The sequence below is a fragment of the Archocentrus centrarchus genome, chromosome 16 (assembly GCF_007364275.1).
Source record: "Archocentrus centrarchus isolate MPI-CPG fArcCen1 chromosome 16, fArcCen1, whole genome shotgun sequence".
In the NCBI taxonomy this organism is placed as follows: domain Eukaryota; kingdom Metazoa; phylum Chordata; class Actinopteri; order Cichliformes; family Cichlidae; genus Archocentrus; species Archocentrus centrarchus.
Window position 1 is genome coordinate 17,617,510 of NC_044361.1, and position 19,185 is coordinate 17,636,694.

At 46.4% G+C, this 19,185-nt stretch overlaps 1 protein-coding gene across 1 annotated transcript in view; it reads right to left on the bottom strand.

Annotated features, from left to right (window-relative positions):
- The window catches only part of cdkal1 (CDK5 regulatory subunit associated protein 1-like 1), a 260,220-nt gene that overhangs the window by 105,954 nt on the left and 135,081 nt on the right, over positions 1 to 19,185 (bottom strand). The window contains exon 10 of the mRNA XM_030750431.1: positions 14,699 to 14,863. Within this exon, the coding sequence (XP_030606291.1) occupies positions 14,699 to 14,863 (165 nt within the window). The remainder of the gene's footprint in view (positions 1 to 14,698; positions 14,864 to 19,185) is intronic.

Here is a 19,185-nt window from a genome sequence, read left to right on the forward strand (position 1 = left end):
ACTCATTCTCGCTTTCTTTCCGTGAGAAACTACAGGCTAGCTTGGTTAGCTGTTAAACAGTTCTCAGGCATCCTGTACAGGAGTACGTCACCGAACGCAGTTCTCCAGTTTTCAGTTTGGATTGTGCTGAGTAAGTCCCTCAAAAGAAGTGTACTTGTAGTTATTCACCTTGGACAGAGACCGCATCATGGTGAGCTGTCTTCAGCGGTTGCCTGGTTTTAGTTAGCAGGGTAGCCATTGTGTGTGTGTGTGTGTGTGTGTGTGTGTGTGTGTGTGTGTGTGTGTGTGAAACTTGGGCTAACGCGTCACGGCGAGCTTTTCAGTATCCGGCTAGCATTAGCTTGTTAGCGGGCCACTACCGTGTTATGTCGGGCTAGCATTAATTTGCTGACTGACCCCAAACAGTGTTAGGTTTCAGTTAGCATTAATTTGCTCCCTGAATCTACTGGTAGAGCTCAGCTAACGTGTCACGACGAGCTGAGCTCTTACGGTGACTAGCTCGGACTTAACCCCATTGCTAGCGCTAGCTGCAAACAGGCTAACGTGTTACGACGAGCCTCGTGTTGCTCAGTCTCACCCCCTTTCTGATCACTATGGCTACGGCCGCTATCGCCCCCAAAGGGTCAGAACTGAAGGCCAAAGAGGCTGCATCCCGCCCATGCCCCGTGTCATGCGGTGCCTCCATTTCGGGCAGGGACTCTCATCCGATGTGCATAGCTTGCATGGGTGCTAACCAAGTTCAGACTTCTCTGGTGGACCCACAAGGTTGCTCACACTGCGCCTTGCCAGAGAAAATCCTGGAAAGGAGGCTGAGAGTAGCAGTGGCTAACAGCCAGGACCCCTGCCTGTCAGCCAACAATGCTACGATTGATATCCATCAGCCGCCAGTCACATCGAGCTGGGCGGACATGATGGAGGAAGTGTCCCCGGTTATGCCCCAGTTGTTCGAGGGGCTCCTCGACCCAACCGAGGGTGAGGCCGACCTCCTCGGCCTAGAGGACATGGAGGAAGAGGAGGATGACTCCACCTTCCCTGCTCAGCAGTCCAGGCCCCCAAGTGGGGCTGAAGTTGTACCCCCAGTGGACAGCAACTTGTATGAGGTTTGCAAACGGACTGCTGCCAAGCTGGGCATCCCATGGCCAGCAGCCCAGGAGGCTGAAGGGGCAGAACGTGACCTGTATGATGGCAAGAGGCTCCCTCCAGCCTCACCACCTGCAAAGCAGCTTCTGCCAGCAGTGCCTGCTTGCATGAAAGAAATGAGTTGCTATTGGTCTAGCCCTTTTAAGAGCAAGCTTCCTACCCAGGGCTGCTCTAAGCTGGAGATGCAAGGAATGGGTGAGCTGGGGCTGACCAGACCCCCAGCAGTGGAGCCTGCCCAGTAAGATGGATCGCCTCACTGCATCCATCTATCAAAGGATGTACAAATATGCAGCACAGTCCGTGTGTTCTCTTACTGCTGTCAGCTTATCAGGCAGAGATTTTAGAGGACATGGGTCGTCAACTGGACTCGGGGTCTCCAAACCCAGCCCTCTGGGATGAGATTTGTGTGGTCAACGATCTCATCCTACGCTCCTCCAGGGGAGCAATCTAAGGTTGTGGGCGTGTAATGGACCTTGCAGGATGTAGCCTATGACCCAGCCAAGGGTCTTTTTGGCCCAGCCTTGGAGAAAATGAGAGAGACAAGCACTCTCAAAAAGCAGGAGGGAGAAGCTTTCAATCTCACAATCTCACCAGGTGTCTAGAGTAGGCTTCGCAGCTGCAGCTGCAGCTGCAGCCGTGAGGGGTAGGCAGAGTGGAGCTAAAGTTCAGGGGCAAGCGGCAAGACCGCAGTCCTCCCAGCAGGTCAAGGCAGAAAACCGAAGGCCTTGGGGCAAACACTCCTTTGCAGCGGCTGCTGCAAAGAACCGGACGTCATACCCCGGGGAAGGGGGAAAAGAAGTATTCAGCCTAGCAGGTCTGCAACATTGTGCATCACCTCTCTCTCCTCCCTCAAAGAGGAGGAAGGTGCTGGAAGAGGTAACCACACCTCCCAGGGTTCATGGTTCAGAGGCTCCTGGGGTTCCCAGTTCATCAGGAGCCCTCTCTCAGTTCCCACGCCTAGTTCAGCGAGAGGAGATGCGGGATCAAAGGTCACAGTGTCACCATGCACTACCCCTGTTTCATTATTCACTTCAAAGCACTTAAACAGTGTCACCAAGCACTGCTCAAAGTTTTCAGACACTTCATTGTGTTTTGGGAGTTCAAAAAGAAAAAGTGTGCATTCCTGCAACCAGGCAGTTTGCCAAGGGCAGAATGTCCCCCCAGTTTAAATAAAATGAAAAAAACGAAAGAAAATCACTGTCACGTCACCCCGTCCCTGGTGGGGGGGGCTCGCGCCCTTCTTGAGGGGGACACCTCCGTTCGGGAGGCAGTGGTGACGTCACACGTGTTCATGGGCCCCCTCTGTGCGTGGCTGGAGCAATGGTGCGCATGCGCAGTCCATCCCTGGGTTATGGCCACCATTTCCCAAGGATACAGGCTTCAGTTCGCAATGAAACCACTGATATTCAACGGAAAGTTGATTTCAGTGGCCAAGGGAGAGTCAGCAAACATCCTAGAAGACGAAATTGCTTCCCTGTTACGCAGGTGATCAGAGCGGTCCCGAGCAAGGAGGCTCAGCAGGGCTTTTACTCCTGTTATTTCCTCATTCCAAAAAAAGAGGGTTCCTCTCTCTGGCCCATTTTAGATCTATGTGTATTTAAACAAACACTTGAGAAAGCGCACGTTCAGAAAGCTCACACACAAAGCGCTCTGTCGGGCCGTTCATTCAGACGATTGGTTTGTGACAATCGACCTCTCAGACTCATATTTTCACATCGCCATTTATCCTCCACACAGGAAATATATCAGGTTCGCTTATCAGAGCGCAGCTTATCAGACTATCCCATTCGGGCTATCATTAGCCCCAAGGGTGTTCAGCAAATGTGTGGAGGCAGCGCTGTCTCCGTTAAGGAACAGCAGCATCAGAATATTCTCGTACATAGACGATTATCTAATATGCTCCCAATCGCAGGAGCAGGCGATCAGAGATTCCAGGGTGGTGGCAAACCACCTTACGGAGCTCGGCTTCAAAATCAACCTGGAAAAGAGCCGCTTGGAACCCGTTCTGTGTTTCTGACTCTGTCCCCTCCTCCTCGGCCTTATGGCCTCGGTAATATCTGTGGTGCATTTGGGGCTGCTTATAATGAGGGATTTTCAGCGTTGGGTCACGTCCCTACGTCTGTGCCCTCGCCGCCATCTCGGTCGCAATGTAAAAATAACACCATCATGTATAGCAGCTCTCCAGCTTTGGAGGAACCCAGCAGCTCTTGCGGTGGGAGTACCTCTGAGCGCGGTGTCATCCAGGATGACCCTGACCACAAATGCATCTCTGTCAGGGTGGGGCAAAACCATGATGGGGAGGGCAGCAAATGGTGTTTGGTCCTGGAGGCTCTCTCGGGCTCACATCAACGTGCTGGAGCTGCATGCAGTGCGCTTAGCTCTGAGGGATTTTCTGCCTTATCTCCTGGGTCAACATGTTTTGGTGAAAACGGACAACTCTACAGTAGTTGCTTATATCAACCACCAGGGTGGTACTTGTTCCCTGCAGCTGCACAGACTGCCCAGGGAAATAATTGTGTGGAGCAGCACAAAATTTCTCTCCCTTCGGGCAACTCACCTTCCAGGTATTCTGAACAGGGGAGCAGATCTTCTGTCCAGAGGGAACCCGCTGTTCGGAGATTGGAGACTTCACCCGCAGGTGGTGGAGCAGATACGGCAGAAGTATGGCCGGGCTGCCGTAGATCTCTTCGCCTCGCAGGAAAACACACATTGCCCACTGTTTTTCTCCCTGTCAGACCCAGTCGCCGCACTGGGCCCACCCATGGCCAGACACACTGCTATATGCCTTTCTGCCTCTCAGCCTTACCTCTCCAACCCTAATCAGAGTGAGGGATCAGGGGCTGTCGCTAATTTTAATAGCTCCACGGTGGCCGTCGAAACACTGGTTAGCAGAAATAATTCAGCTCCTGGCGGGCAAACCGCGGCCACTCCCCATCTGCTGGGACCTTCTGTCTCAGGCGCGAGGGGAGATATATCATCCTCACCCAGACCGGGGGGCTCTCTGGGCCTGGCCCGTGAAAGGTCGAATTTGAATGCTGCAGGCCTGCCTCTGAAGGTTACTGACACCATTCAGAATGCAAGAGCTTCCTCCACAGGCTCTCTTTACAGTTGTAAATGGTGTGTTTTTGAAGAATGGTGCTATTAAAGGCAGGTTATCCCCTTTTCAGTGCTCTGTGGTGGAGTTGCTGTGTTTTCTTCAGGATTTGCTAGACAGAGGGAAAGCTTTTTCCACAATAAAGGTCTATTTGGCAGCTATTTCAGCCTGCCATGTGGGATTGGACGATAAAACTATTGGTCAGCACCATCTTGTTTGTCGCTTCATGAAGGGGGCACGCCGTATGCTCCCATTCTCAAGGCCACTGGTCCCATTATGGGATATATCACTGGTTTTGGATGCACTCTCCTACCACCCCTTCGAGCCAATCGAGGCTGTAGGGTTAAAATTTCTCTCACTTAAAACCGCTCTGCTGCTGGCTCTAACTACAGCCAAGCGAGTTAGTGACTTACAGTCTTTGTCCATTCACCCCTCTTGTTTGCAGTTGCCCCCTGGTCTTACTAAAGCGTGCCTGAGGCCAAACCCGGCCTTTGTCCCTAAGGTGATAGAGTCATAATACAGGTGCCCCACAGTAGAACTGCTGGCATTTCACCCTCCGCCTTTTTCCTCTGTAAAGGAACGCAGACTTAACACCTTGTGCCCTGTGCGGGCCTTGGGGTCATATGTGAACAGAACAGCTGGGTTCAGAAAATCTGATCAGCTATTTGTTTCCTGGGCCCACCCCCACAAGGGCAGGCCCTTGTCCCGCCAGAGGCTGTCTCATTGGGTTGTAGAGGCTATAACTCTAGCCTATAGCTGTAAGAGCACTCAGCCCTCTTCGGGGCTTCGAGCTCATTCTACTAGGGGTATGGCCAGGATGTGGCCATGTGGCTTTGTTCCTCGCACAGTCATCCCTGGCTCAGGCAGTCCTGGAGTCTGATGGAGGGCTGATGCAATCCGGGAGTGGGCTATATCTCCCATACTGAAACACCGAGCGAAGTTAGAAAAAGAACGTTGGGTTACTTAACATAATCCCTGGTTCTTTGATAACAGAGTGAGGTGTTTCACCATCACTTCCCTCCTTGCTTGGGCACGGAAAGAAATCTGCTTAGAATGAGTAGGGAGGAGCTGGTCAGCCGCAATAGTAGAAGGGGCGGGGCCCTGAGCACGGCTTGACAGGTCTGTTGCAGACAGACGTGGTGTCCTTGGAGCTTCCGTAGTTGGTCACGCCAAGGCAGTTCCCATAGTGAAACACCTCACTCTGTTATCAAAGAACCAGGGATTACGTTAAGTAACCCAACGTTTGTTTTTCTCTTCATGGCTAATCCTGACTGTACCTTCATTTATTCTGGAGTTGTGTAAGGGTAAATCACAAAGGAGGTGCCATAAAGTTTGGTCTGTTTGAGATTTATTTTTCACATATTCTCAAGTTACAAACTGGGATCGTTGAAAACCTGTGTAAGCAAAATTTTATGGGGAGGGAATTGAGCTCAGTCCACTCTCAGCCATTCCTTTTTTTTATGCATTTATTTATTTATAATCAGCCTTGACTATTTTTTTTAAGCTCTACAATACTGCTTTGCAAGCCTCTGCCCACTTTTTTGTGTTTGGAGCTTGAAACACATGATTGTCATGTTTTGAATACTGTGGGTTTAATAAAAAAAAAAAAAAAACAAAGGAAAAAAAATCTTATTTTTTCTCTAAGGAGGCCGCAGAAAGTCACGGCCAACTTCGTTTGAATTGAGCCATCTCTGTTTGCATAGCTTGTAACTGCAAATATGCTATTAATCAAGCATATCACACGAAAATGAAATAAATTCTAAACTCTGCACCCCCCCCCCCCCCCCCCCCCAAAAAAAAAAAACTGACCTTAACTTTTTAACTGAAATTCGGCTGAAGTTCTCCAGTAAATGTGGCCTTTCTCAAACTCAGCTTTAAAAAGAGAGAAATGTTTGAGAAAAATATACACGGTTCAACAGGCCAAGAGGGATCCAGTTGTATCCATTATTCATTGCCTGGATGGATGGATGGATGAAGAATCTTTGCTTAAGAAAAGCAAATATACAAAATGACACCGATGTCAAAATATCTATAGACAAAAGTCAGATGTGTTTAACTGTGTGTATTTTTAACAAGAAATAACTTAAACATCCAAGATGAATTCAAAAATGAGAACTTCCTCTTTTACTCGTAGCAAATGTAGTTTCTGTATTCGCAGCATTGTGTTTGACACTTGAAAGAAGATTTGAAGTGGAATTCAGAAAATAAGAGAAACACTGAGACTTATTGGAACACAGTTCGTAATATCAAATGTGGTAATAAAAATTTCTCATTGCCTGTTCAGAAATAAATCACCAGCATGAAGTCGGAAGAAAAATGAAAAATGGCCAATGAAGAATACTCAAAATCTCTAGTATATCAACATCAATTCTTGCAGCAAAAAGAAGGTTAAAGAAATAATCGTGATGGAATACATGATTTACTTGGAATTTGTGCCGTCTTAAAATATAAAATTGAACATAATTTTTTAAAGTTAAAAGCTTTGAAAAGTGCATGCTATCCATACATTCTGAAACCTGAACTTTAAAAAAAACAAAATCCAACATGGTTCACCCAATGGAGTCTGTAGAGAAAATGAACCTAGAAGCAATTCCCGAGATAGTAAGTCAGCGCTCCGTGGGTGTCCATGTGCACGCTCGATCACGCTTCAGAAAAGCAAATCCCTCTGGTATTAGACATTTTAAACACTTCAAGCTGTGCTTGATTTTCCTTGGCAGCTATACCAAGCCTGCCGCACCTCTCATGGTGTGAATGAAATGTATTGCACGGTTAAAGGTAAATTGGGTGTACGTGTAGCATTTGATGTCACACTGTACTGTGCTATGTGGATCTTTTGAGTGTGAGCCTGAAAACAGATAGAAATATTAGATTTTATGTCATTTTCCACAATTTCCTGTGACTGTGGCACATCAGAATAGCTTTGCTGTGAGCATAGGTTTAGTTCCCCTCACACAATGCTACATTAGGCCTCTAATGTGCTCCCAAAGGCTTCATTAAAATGAAAATGGATTGAGAGGGTGTTTCCATATAGCTGCCCTTGAGTGCAGGTACATAAGAGACGGTTGTGGGTATGTTTACAGTATGTGCATGTGTGTCCAGGGTATAAAAATTAATCAATGTAAAGGACGGAGCTGTTGCTTTGTTACAGGGATTTGGTAGTTTATCAGCTTTCCCAGGGCCCACTGGATATTGGCTCAAACTAGGTCATACAGCTAAATGCTTCAGATAAGTAACTGTAATAAGTAATCGTGTGAAATATAACATATATGAAAACCAGGCCAAAATCCAAAATTTTTATTTTTACTTCATGTTTCCTAAACTTTCAAAAGCTTCTAGATGAGCATAGAAAAACAGATTTCATTTATCCATTGTTTATTTCCTATGAATTTTCAGTTTTCTCAAACTACTGACGACTATTGCTGTTAGTAATGATGCATATAGATAGATACCCACTTGTAGCACATTAGTAAATGACATCTGACCAAAAAAAAAAAAACTTCACTAGGTGAACAAGAACCTGACAATCAATCACAATCATCACTCTAAAAGGTAATACCTATTCTTAAATTATGTTTGTGTGCTTTACTTAAGTCTCACTATACTGTTTATTTAACTCAAGCAATATGAGTAATGTACATGTTTAGCCTGAGAGAGGTACAAGACTAAGTTCTACTATGTAAACTGGACTTGAATATTTTTGTTACTGGAGTGAATGCTTGAGTTCAGCAGTGCACATGTGCAGTAAAGGAATGCGGGAAGCTTCCAGAAACCCTGTGGACTTGCACATTGGAAGAAGCTGATTTTCTCTAAAGGTGAGTTACTCATCTTCAGTATATTTCCGTGTGTCATGTATGACTTTATTATTCAATTTATTGTTACAGGCCAGTTTTTCATGATGATGCATAAAAGTATTTGCCCCCATAAGCATGGGCTTATGGGGCCAACATTAGCTACTGCCATGCGTTTTACTTGAGAGCCTTCAATGTTTTTGTCCAAGAGCTCTTAACATTATTTACCTATATTTCAAATGCAGCACATTAGCATGTTTGTAAGCATAAACCAGGCCTTTAATTTCACTGGTCATGCGGAGGGTAATGTGACGTTCACGAACAAGCTGAGAATTGGACTCCAGGCTCAGTTCTTGTTTGTTGCGACTTTGCATGCTGATAATGCTCTGCACACGTAGCATGGAAGAAAAATGCATTCCACTAAATAAGAGCTCTCAACACACTGAACAATTATTTTAAATCACTTATTGTGAAATAAAATGTAATTCAGCTTTTTCAGAAAATGCTTTTGCTTACTTTTATGTTTTTCCCTTCTTGTAAACCAATGATGTTGTTGCCATGAGGACTGCTGTCCTGCGATGTGCCTCATTTTTTTCTTGGGGATGATGGAAGAGACTTCTACAATGTCTCTTTTGTATGCTTGTATATTGTCTTATAGTTTTTATACTTATTTGTTTTTTTTCTGTAAGCACGAAGTACCGCAGCAATTTCCTAATGCTGTGAACCTGTTCACCCATATGGCAATAAAACCTTCTGATTCTGATTTTAATTTGGTTTGTTAGAGGTTGTACACATGGAAATCAGGATTTTCACCTCATTCTTTTTTTTTTTAATTTTTACTTTTCTTATTATCCACAGGATTGTGGGGTTATTGACTGTTATTCCTGAAGTCAGTCAGCAACCAGGTCCAAATGCTCTACACCTTGAACCATCCAGCACTGGCATCATTCTGGAAGGTATAATTGTCATGAATGACATTGAAAGTCACGATGATGCAGTTTGGACTGATCTATGCCCTTTATCCTGACTGTCCAAAATGCCTGAAAAACACCTTTTGACTTCATTCAGAGGGTGATGCTCAGTCTGGTTTCCTTTTTTATTTCCTTTTTTTTTCATATTGTGTATTTACTTAATATGTTTTTGTTTTTTTTAACTTACTGTCATACTTTAATTTTTATTAATTTTTTCCATTTTCAGAATTTATTTTTTTTATTTACTGTCACTTTTTTAATCATACATCATAATTAATACTGTTGAAAATGATAAATATTGATTTATGTTGCACTGTATAATCAAATAATTTGTGAAAGTTCTTATTTTTTATTTGTTGGATGCAATATTTGGCACATGAATTACTTCAAGAAATTTATTTATTTCTATGTTTATTGCCAGTTATGTCAGAATTTGTCCTCTGTATATAACTACTTAAATCTTATTTTCTTTCAGGTAAACATTACAGTGCTAGAGTGCCTGCTTTTTACAGTTCAAAATAAACTCTTTAATTTGCTACTCATTTAGCCTGTAAGTTGGCTTAAGCATCTTTACTGTTTTTGTGCCCTGTGGAAGGGTAAAAACGTGATTAGTTTTTTGTTTCATGTGTTTCACTGGTCACATTGGGCTTTTGTTGAGATGCTAAGGATAGTATTTTGTTAAAAATAAAACACTGAACCTTGTGAATCTTTTGTTGTAGTTACTTTATTCATTTAAGGCAATCTGTTTCCTAGATTCTGCTGAGTAAACTGTACTGTTCATGTAAGTTGGACTAACTTGATGTAGCTAAGTTAAGAACAGGTTAATTTACTTGATATTTCTGAGTTGAAACAACTTCACTAAACTAAGTTAAATTAACTTCACACAACAAGGTCTTAAGTACACTGAACAAATATATGTTAAGTAAACAAACATAAGACTTAATAGTTACTTTTGATCAGCTGAAAAAATCATATTTGAGTGTAAATGCAGTTTTCAAAAGATTCCCTGCTCAAAAGTTTTTGTCTCTTGCGTTGATTTCTTCTTTTAGCACTGTGAAGCTCTACTTAGAACCTTCTTAAGATCCAATAGTGCAAAATGCAAATTCTTGCAATTTTTTAACTGGTCTTAAGATTTTGATCAGGAGTGTACTTACATTTTTCAAGGCAATCGGTTTCCTCGATTTTTTTAAGTAAGGTCAACTTGTCAGATTTTAGAGTACAGCGTTATCACCACTGGCCAAAGATGGAAAAGTCGCGAGCATTGCTAATGGGGTAAATTCCACTGGCTGACTACTTACAAAGAGACTATTTTCACACCTCATTTGCCATTTCTAGTATAGATTAATATAAATCACCCACACAGGCTCACAGAAGCACATCCACAGTTATCTGCACACACAAAGCGGTCAGACGTGGCTTTACTGTGGACAGACAGAGACAGAGAGAGATGGGTAGATGGACAGAAAGATGCTCCACTCCAAAATATAAAGACTGAAGAGGGAAAAAAATGAGGAGAGTGAAAAACAAAAAGTGGCACTGTAGAGACATTTTTTTACGTGGAGCTACTCAAAAATGAAGCAGTGATAGCACAATGCAATCAACTAAAATGTCAGGGAGAAGTGGCCCATGAGAGGAGATTGGGCCTTTAACTGCTCCAATCAGCAAATGGTTTCTATGGGGCTGTCTACATCTGTCAAGAAAAACAGGCTGCACATAGGAAGAAGTTGTGTGCTCTTGTGTGACAAAAGGAGACGGAGCAAGAGCGTTGATCTGTGAGTATTTGTGAGAGAGGGTGATCTTTAAAGGGGTAGTAGAGAAGTTACTTGGCCTTTTCAGCTTCAATCACAGCCGTTCGGTATGATGCCATTATATAAGTGCACGCGTTCTTCAAAAGAAGAGACAGCAGGACATCATTCAGCCTTTAAGATGAAGAATAAAAACACTCTGGAGACTCGGCCCTCTTCATCGTCCCACCATTGCTGTGATTACCATCATCACAAGTTGAATTGGAAAAAAATAGACAAAAGAGGTGATGGCAGAGTAATTAGGAGGAGAAAACTGAAGAAAAAAAATGAAAGTGTCAAAAGGAGAAAATGAAGAAATATAGAAAACAAAGAGCTGGAAGAAGCAAAGAAAGTAAAATGAAGGACAAGTCAGAGAGAAACTGAAAAAAAAAAGAAGAAAAACTTTGAGGAAGAAAGCTTGCAAAGACTTTCAAAAGAATATTTTCCTTAACAATGACTGTTAATATACACACATTTAGAAGTAGGTCTATTTAAAAAAAAAGAAAAAAAAAGAAAGTATAGTGAGGTTGGCAGTGAAGAGGGGAAAAAAGGAGGGATAAGAAAGGGGACATAGGGGACGAGAGCAATACAAGACAGTGATAAGTTAAGACCATCTCTATCCTTCCTTATGTAGGTTAATTGACTGAGGAATTAAAGCAAAAATATATAATTCAATTCAATGCATGGACATTAACAATAAAAGGCTGGTAGCATATGAAATGATCCTTAATACACACACATGCGCCAAACTACTGTGACTTCCAAGTGTGTTTCTAATTATCAGTTAATTGTTATTCCCTATCATTAGGAGGGTGGGTTTTTAATTGTAATGTAGCCAAGCAGAAAGCCTACCTATACATGTGGGGGACAATTAGCCACCTCCATTAACCCCTGGTTAATTACAACCTCTATTGCTGCTTCCCACAGCACTTTTCCCACTGCTTTTTACCCCTCATCTCTATCCCCAGGCCTTCAGCCCCTCATTTTTTTTTACATTTCTGCCCTCATTTCATTAATCAGTGATCCCAATCATCTTTGATTTTTTTGATTCAAAGTATCTGTTATAGAATTCACTAGTTTTTTTTTTTAAATGAAAAAGAAAAAGAGTTTTATCATTTGCTTTTTCAAGGTTACTGTTACCCAATTTTTGCCACCACCTCCTGTCTTTCTTGGATTGATATTTCTCTCCTCTATTTCTCCTAACCAATTTTTATCAGTGTTGAAACTGAATGTGAACAGGCAACCAAAGCTACAGTAATATAAAGCTTTAAAAGAGGACTGACAAATAAGCTAAAATTAAAAAAAAAAAAAAAGAATCAATCAGTCAGTTTGGGCTTAAATTAGCCTATCAAGGTCAGCAATCAAGTTTAAGCCCACATTAAAATTTTAATTATAATTTGAAGAAAAGGTCCCACTTCCTTGAGTTTTGTCCCTGTCACTGAAGCACAAGTTCAGATAAGATTTTCCCAGAGCAACATTTCTCAATAAGAATTGTGATAGTGCACTGCAGTTCTAAGCAAAGAGAAGTTTTCTGATCATTACTGTTAGACTACAGAATTTTGCACTGCATTCTACGACGTGTTGCAGATCAATTGTGACTAGCAGTATGTGATGTTACACCCTTACATCAATTACTGTCTCATAAAGAGCAGATTTGCACAAAACATGAGTTTTCTTGGTGCAATAAAAAGGGAAAACTGGAGCACTGCCACTTGCTTGCTGTTTCGTTTGTTTGTTTGTTTTATATTTGTTTCCAGGTTTTGTGCAATACTGCTGAGTCCATGGTATCAAAGCACAACTTGGTTTATTACATACTGAGTCCAAATTTGCAGTCCATGTTGCTCAATACTCAATTTTTACATCCTTATCTTTATCCACACTCTAACATAGACCTATAAAGTCTAACATTATGACCACTGACTGATGGAGTGAATAACATCTCATCATGACACCTGGTAGTAGGCGGGATATATTAGGGAGAAAGTCCTCCAAGTACATGTGTCAGAAGCAGGAAAAATGGACAAGCGTAAGGATTTGAGTGCATTGGACAAGGGTCAAATTGTGATGGCTAGACGACCGGGTCAGAGCATCTCCAAATCTGCAGTTCTCATGGGGTGTTCCTGCTCTGCAGTGGTCACTCTCTACCATTTTGCAGGCCATGTACACCCTTTCATGGAAATGATATTCCCTGATGGCTGTGGCCTCTTTCGGCAGGATAATGTGCCCTGCCACAAAGCAAAAAATGGTTCAGGAATGGTTTTGAGGGGCACAACAACAAGTCTGAGGTGTTGGCTTGGTCTCCAAATTCCTAAGATCTCAATCTAACTGAGCATCTATGGGATGTGCTGGATAAACAAGTCTGATCCATGGACACCCCACCTCACAATTTATAGGACTTAAAGGATCTGCTGTTAACATCTTGGTGCCAGATACCCCAGCACACCTTCAGGAGTCTAGTGGAGTCCATGCCTTGACGGATCAGGGCTGTTTTGGCTGCAAAGGGGCGACCAACACAATATGAGGCAGGTGGTCATAATGTTGGGCTTGATCAGTGTATAGAGGTGTAACAAAATATTCTACTTCTTTTGAGAAACTCTGGACACCACCAGCTGCTATATAGCAGAGAAAAAGCTCAAATGAATAATAGCTTGCACTCCTAGCTGATACTTTCTGCCCACTTAATGACCTGAAAGCAGGACCTCGGGATAAAAATGCATCGTTCTTTTACCTTCTGTAACAAAACTGAAACATGGAGCTGATAACTGTTGTTACGCTCACTCATCTGGCAAATTATAACTTCAGCGCGTTTTCATTATTGGTTTATTTTCAGAGTGATGACAGAATGATGACCTGTCAATGAGGAACTGTCAAAAGGCAATTTACTTGTTTTTTTCCAGCATTTTCTGGCAACGACTGGTACAGTAGAGCAGATTACAAATCCTCCTACAGCAACAAATTTTACAGGAATACCAAAAGAAACAGAGAAGACCTTAACTGATGGCAAAACTCTGATATAAATTTACAAGTCTAACTTAAATGAATTAACAAATTAATTATCTAATTAACTATTAAACAGACTCCTAAAAATTTGTGGAAAAAGAAGAAGAAGAGGAAGCAATGCACTGACCGCATCATTCTGGATTATACTCGTGTTGAAAACAATGAAAGATGAATTGGCCCAGATGGACCAGAAAACATTAACATGTTCTTATACATCATCTATCCAGATAATTTGGTCAATGGAAGGGAAAATTTTCAAAAGGTATCTTCTCATCTAACACATGCTATTCAGTAATTCCTTCCTTCGCACTCTATACATTAATTTGTTTTTTTAAAAAGAGGCACAACTGTCAGTTCATGGAGGGAAAAGCGACAGAATAGGATAATGTGTTGTCTCTCCAAGACAAATTAAATACAAAATTGGGGGGAAGAGGCAGAAACAGATTTAAATGGCAGAAAATTCATGTCTCACAGACTTGCAAATACACAAAGAAGTTAGGGGTAAAGAGCCAGAGAGAAAATAGAGGGGGGTAACAATGCCCATTGTTCCATTAGGAAAGACAATAATGATTGATAAAATGAGGTTACTAAAGAGGACACAATGGTCCTTAATTGACTCATTAGGGAAAGAAGAGAATGAACTAATCAGCAGAGAATGAGTGCTGCAGCTAAACTGCTTGGTAAGCAAAACAGAAAGGCTTTTAGTTTATTAAATCTGGGCAAAGCAATATTGTTTGTTCACAGAATGAGCCCATCAGGAGAAAAACAAAACCGTTAAAAGGAAAAGTCCAGAGTGTTTCATTGTTTTACTTTTATTATAAATGATGCATTATTGGATTTGATAGTACTTATGCGTGAACTTGTGGAGGTTTGTGTGTGTGTGTGTGTGTGTGTGTGTGTGTGTGTGTGTACTGTGCATACCTCTAGGTGTTCCAGGATATATGGTGGGTTTGTCATTCCCAGCCTTAGCATGGCACCTTCAGGAATCTCCTCCACCAGTCGCCACAGCAGCGCGGGCAGGTCTGTCCCTATGTCTCTACCATAAGCACCGGTGTCCTCGCTGGTTAACCAGATCTCACACACTCCCTCTAGAAAGACAAAAATATATAAAAAAAAAAACCAAAAAAAAAAAAACCACTGGAATTAAAAACCGACATAAACATCCTTATTAACCCATTTAACATTTTGCTTTTTCATGTCAACCTTGACCTTGTGTTACAGCCACCAATAATCACAGTCAATAATCAAAGCAAGCTTGAGCAAGAATTCCCAAATGAGAACAGGTTACAATGACTGTAGATACCGTTATACTTATGGGAATCTCACGTTTACATTTCACTAATTTGATTAAAAATAACCTTACCTATTGAAGGTAATGAATGCAAAACATGTAGGCTGAAACCTGAGGGAAATATTTGATGGATAAATTAACTGGATAATTCCACTTTAGAGTTGGTGTTTATATCAAGATTTTTAAAGATTTTTTTTTAGATAGGGTACAGTGAGGAGAAACAGGAAAGTGGGGAGAAAGCGAGAGTGGAAAACACACAGGAAACGACCACGGGTCGGACGCGAACCTAGGCCGCCTGCACCACAGTCATCTGGCGTATATGGTCACCTGCTGACCCACTGAGCCGCCCTATTGCTCCTACATCTGTCATGTCCTGGGCCGTTGGCCCAGCGTTTTGTGTTAGTTTATTTCCTAGTGTTGTGATATGTCTGCGTCTCTGTCCTGAGTCTGTGCCTGTTCCCCGTGTTTAGTCAGTATGTTCCTTGGTTTGTCACTTCCTGTTTATTTTGACAGTCTGGTTTTTCTGTGCTTTGTGTTCAGCTTTGCTTCCCCTGTGTAATTAGTTTCATTTGCCTCACCTGTTGTTCCCTGCTGTTTCCTCTTGCCCTGATTACCCAGTGTGTACTTAAGCCCTCAGTTTTGTTTTGTTCTCTGTTGCGTCGTTGATGTTTTGTGCCCGCATGTTCCTGTGTTCCCTGTGCCTGCCCTTCGTCTCCCTGTGCCTCCCTTCCAAGGTTTTTGTATTTGTGTTTCCCTGTTGAAATAAATCCCCTTTTTAGTTATGTTTGCTTCTGGAGTCCTTCATGTGAGTCCTTCCTCGTCCGTTTCCTCCCCGGCCATGACAGAACGACGCAACCATTACAAAACCCCCTCCGGCTCCAATTTTTTCGACGGCACTCGTCTAGCGCTGGGGGGCGTCTTTGAACAGTCCCCGTCATCGTCACTCACCTGCCTCCCCTTTCGCTGATCCCTCCCTTCCTCGGCAGCCGCGGAGGAGAGGGAGTTCCCGGCAGCAACGGCGGAAGGCACCCCGAGACCCGAGCGGTATAACGCCGCGGACCGCTTCACCACTTCACACCCAATCCTCCGTTTCCGTGAGTAACACTGGCTTCAACGCTACTATGCCTGCGGACAATTATTCCCGTCACCCCCCTGCCTTTCCCCTCCCTGAGGTGGCAAAGCAGACCATTATCTGTTGGGTGGATTCACTGGTTATGGACCTTCTGGCTGACCCATGTGAGCAGGAACAGCAACAGCTCACGGCCCAGCTGCAAGGGCTAGTCGATGATTACCCTTGGTTATTTGGCTCTCTGCATGGGTTAGTGCAGGATTTCTTAACCTCCACCCTTCACCTACTGCAGTCCCCAGTGTCAGCTCATTCTCAGTCCCCAGTGTCAGCGCATTCTCAGTGCCCGGTGTCAGCTGTGGCTCAGTCTCAGTCTCCCCAGTCAGCTGTGCCTCAGGCTGCTTCCACGCAGTCAGCTCCTCTCCCTAGCTCGCAGTCAGTCTCCTCGCAGTCAGTCTCCTCGCAGTCAGTCTCCTCGCAGTCAGTCTCCTCGCAGTCAGTCTCCTCGCAGTTAGCTCTAACGCCCTTAGCTCCTGCTCTCTCTAGCTCGCAGTCTGCTCTTTCTGTCTCCCGGCCTGCTTCCACGCGGCCAGTTTTGACGTACTCAGGCCCCTCTAGCCTTCAGTCGGTTTCCCTAATGTCTGTTCACCCTAGCACTCTGTCAGTTCCTCCAGTGTCAGTTCCTCCAGTGTCAGCTCCTCCAGTGTCAGCTCCTCCTCAGTCGCAGTGTTCCCAGTCAGCTGTAGCTCCAGCTCCTCCTCAGTCGCAGTGTTCCCAGTCAGCTGTAGCTCCAGCTCCTCCTCAGTCGCAGTGTTCCCAGTCAGCTGTAGCTCCAGCTCCTCCTCAGTCGCAGTGTTCCCAGTCAGCTGTAGCTCCAGCTCCTCCTCAGTCGCAGTGTTCCCAGTCAGCTGTAGCTCCAGCTCCTCCTCAGTCGCAGTGTTCCCAGTCAGCTGTAGCTCCAGCTCCTCCTCAGTCGCAGTGTTCCCAGTCAGCTGTAGCTCCAGCTCCTCCTCAGTCGCAGTGTTCCCAGTCAGCTGTAGCTCCAGCTCCTCCTCAGTCGCAGTGTTCCCAGTCAGCTGTAGCTCCAGCTCCTCCTCAGTCGCAGTCTCAGACCCCTCAGTTAGCTCCAGCTCCCTCTGCTCACCCTGCTCCCGCTCCCTTGGCTCCAGCTCCCCCTGCACCCGTACCTGTTCCGCGGGTGGGGGCAGCCACGGACGGGCTGACCTCTGCACCCGTACCTGTTCCGCGGGTGGGGGCAGCCACGGACGGGCTGACCTCTGCACCCGTACCTGTTCCGCGGGTGGGGGCAGCCACGGACGGGCTGACCTCTGCACCCGTTCCTGTTCCGCGGGTGGGGGCAACCAGGTCCAAGCCTTCGCATCGGTTTTCTGTGTTAGCTGCAGCAGCAGGGTCTCAGTCAGCTCTAGCTCCAGTCGCTCTCCCTCGCCTTCAGTCAGCTCCAGTAACTCTTCCTCGGTCCCCAGTGTCAGCTGTTTCAGTGCCCTCTCAGTCAGTTCCCTCAGCCCCTGTCTTAGTTCCTTCGGTTTTGGTCCCAGTTCCCTCAGCTCCTGCTCCTTCTGTAGCTCCAGTAGTGTCAGCTCCCTCTCAGGCCCCAGTGTCAGCTAGCTCTCGGTCTGTTTCCACGCAGCCAGATCTCCCTAGCTCTCGGCCTGTTTCCACGCAGCCAGATCTCCCTAGCTCTCGGCCTGTTTCCACGCAGCCAGATCTCCCTAGCTCTCGGCCTGTTTCCACGCAGCCAGATCTCCCTAGCTCTCGGCCTGCTTCCACGCAGCCAGCCGTCTCCCGGCCTGCTTCCACGCAGCCAGCCGTCTCCCGGCCTGCTTCCACGCAGCCAGCCGTCTCCCGGCCTGCTTCCACGCAGCCAGCCGTCTCCCGGCCTGCTTCCACGCAGCCAGCCGTCTCCCGGCCTGCTTCCACGCAGCCAGCCGTCTCCCGGCCTGCTTCCACGCAGCCAGCCGTCTCCCGGCCTGCTTCCACGCAGCCAGCCGTCTCCCGGCCTGCTTCCACGCAGCCAGCCGTCTCCCGGCCTGCTTCCACGCAGCCAGCCGTCTCCCGGCCTGCTTCCACGCAGCCAGCCGGCTCCCGGCCTGCTTCCACGCAGCCAGTCGTCTCCCGGCCTGCTTCCACGCAGCCAGTCGTCTCCCGGCCTGCTTCCACGCAGTCCCCTGCACCTCAGCTATTCCTCGAGCAGCCCCTGCTGCTCAATAAAGCCGCAGTGTGCCCTGTTCCGCGGTCCCAGCCTACGCATCCGGTGCCTCACTATGTAGGCCCCGTTCAGCCCATGGGCTCAGCTCAGTCCGAGCCGATGGGGGTCTCCGCTCAGTCCGAGCGCTCCGCGCCAGAGGGTCCCGCTCAGTCCGAGCGCTCCGCGCCAGAGGGTCCCGCTCAGTCCGAGCCGATGGGGGTCTCCGCTCAGTCCGAGCGCTCCGCGCCAGAGGGTCCCGCTCAGTCCGAGCGCTCCGCGCCAGAGGGTCCCGCTCAGTCCGAGCCGATGGGGGTCTCCGCTCAGTCCGAGCGCTCCGCGCCAGAGGGTCCCGCTCAGTCTGAGCCGATGGGGGTCTCCGCTCAGTCCGAGCCAGGGGGTCCCGCTCAGTCCGAGCGCTCCGCGCCAGAGGGTCCCGCTCAGTCCGAGCCGATGGGGGTCTCCGCTCAGTCCGAGCGCTCCGCGCACGAGGGTCCCGCTCAGTCCGAGCCGATGGGGGTCTCCGCTCAGTCCGAGCGCTCCGAGCCAGGGGGTCCCGCTCAGTCCGAGCCGGTGGGGGTCTCTGCTCAGTCCGAGCGCTCCACGTCACCCGAGGGTTCCCCACCAGAGCCCGGGGTCGCCCTTCTCCGCCGCCGCATGCCCCGCGGTCGGCCTCCAGTGTCTGCTCCCCGTCGCCGCCGCCGCACGCCCCGCGGTCGGCCTCCAGTGACCCCTCCTCGTCGCCGCCACCGCTGGGAGCGCGGTCGGCCTCCAGTGACTCCTCCTCGTCGTCGCCGCCGCCGCTGGGAGCGCGGTCGGCCTCCAGTGACTCCTCCTCGTCGTCGCCG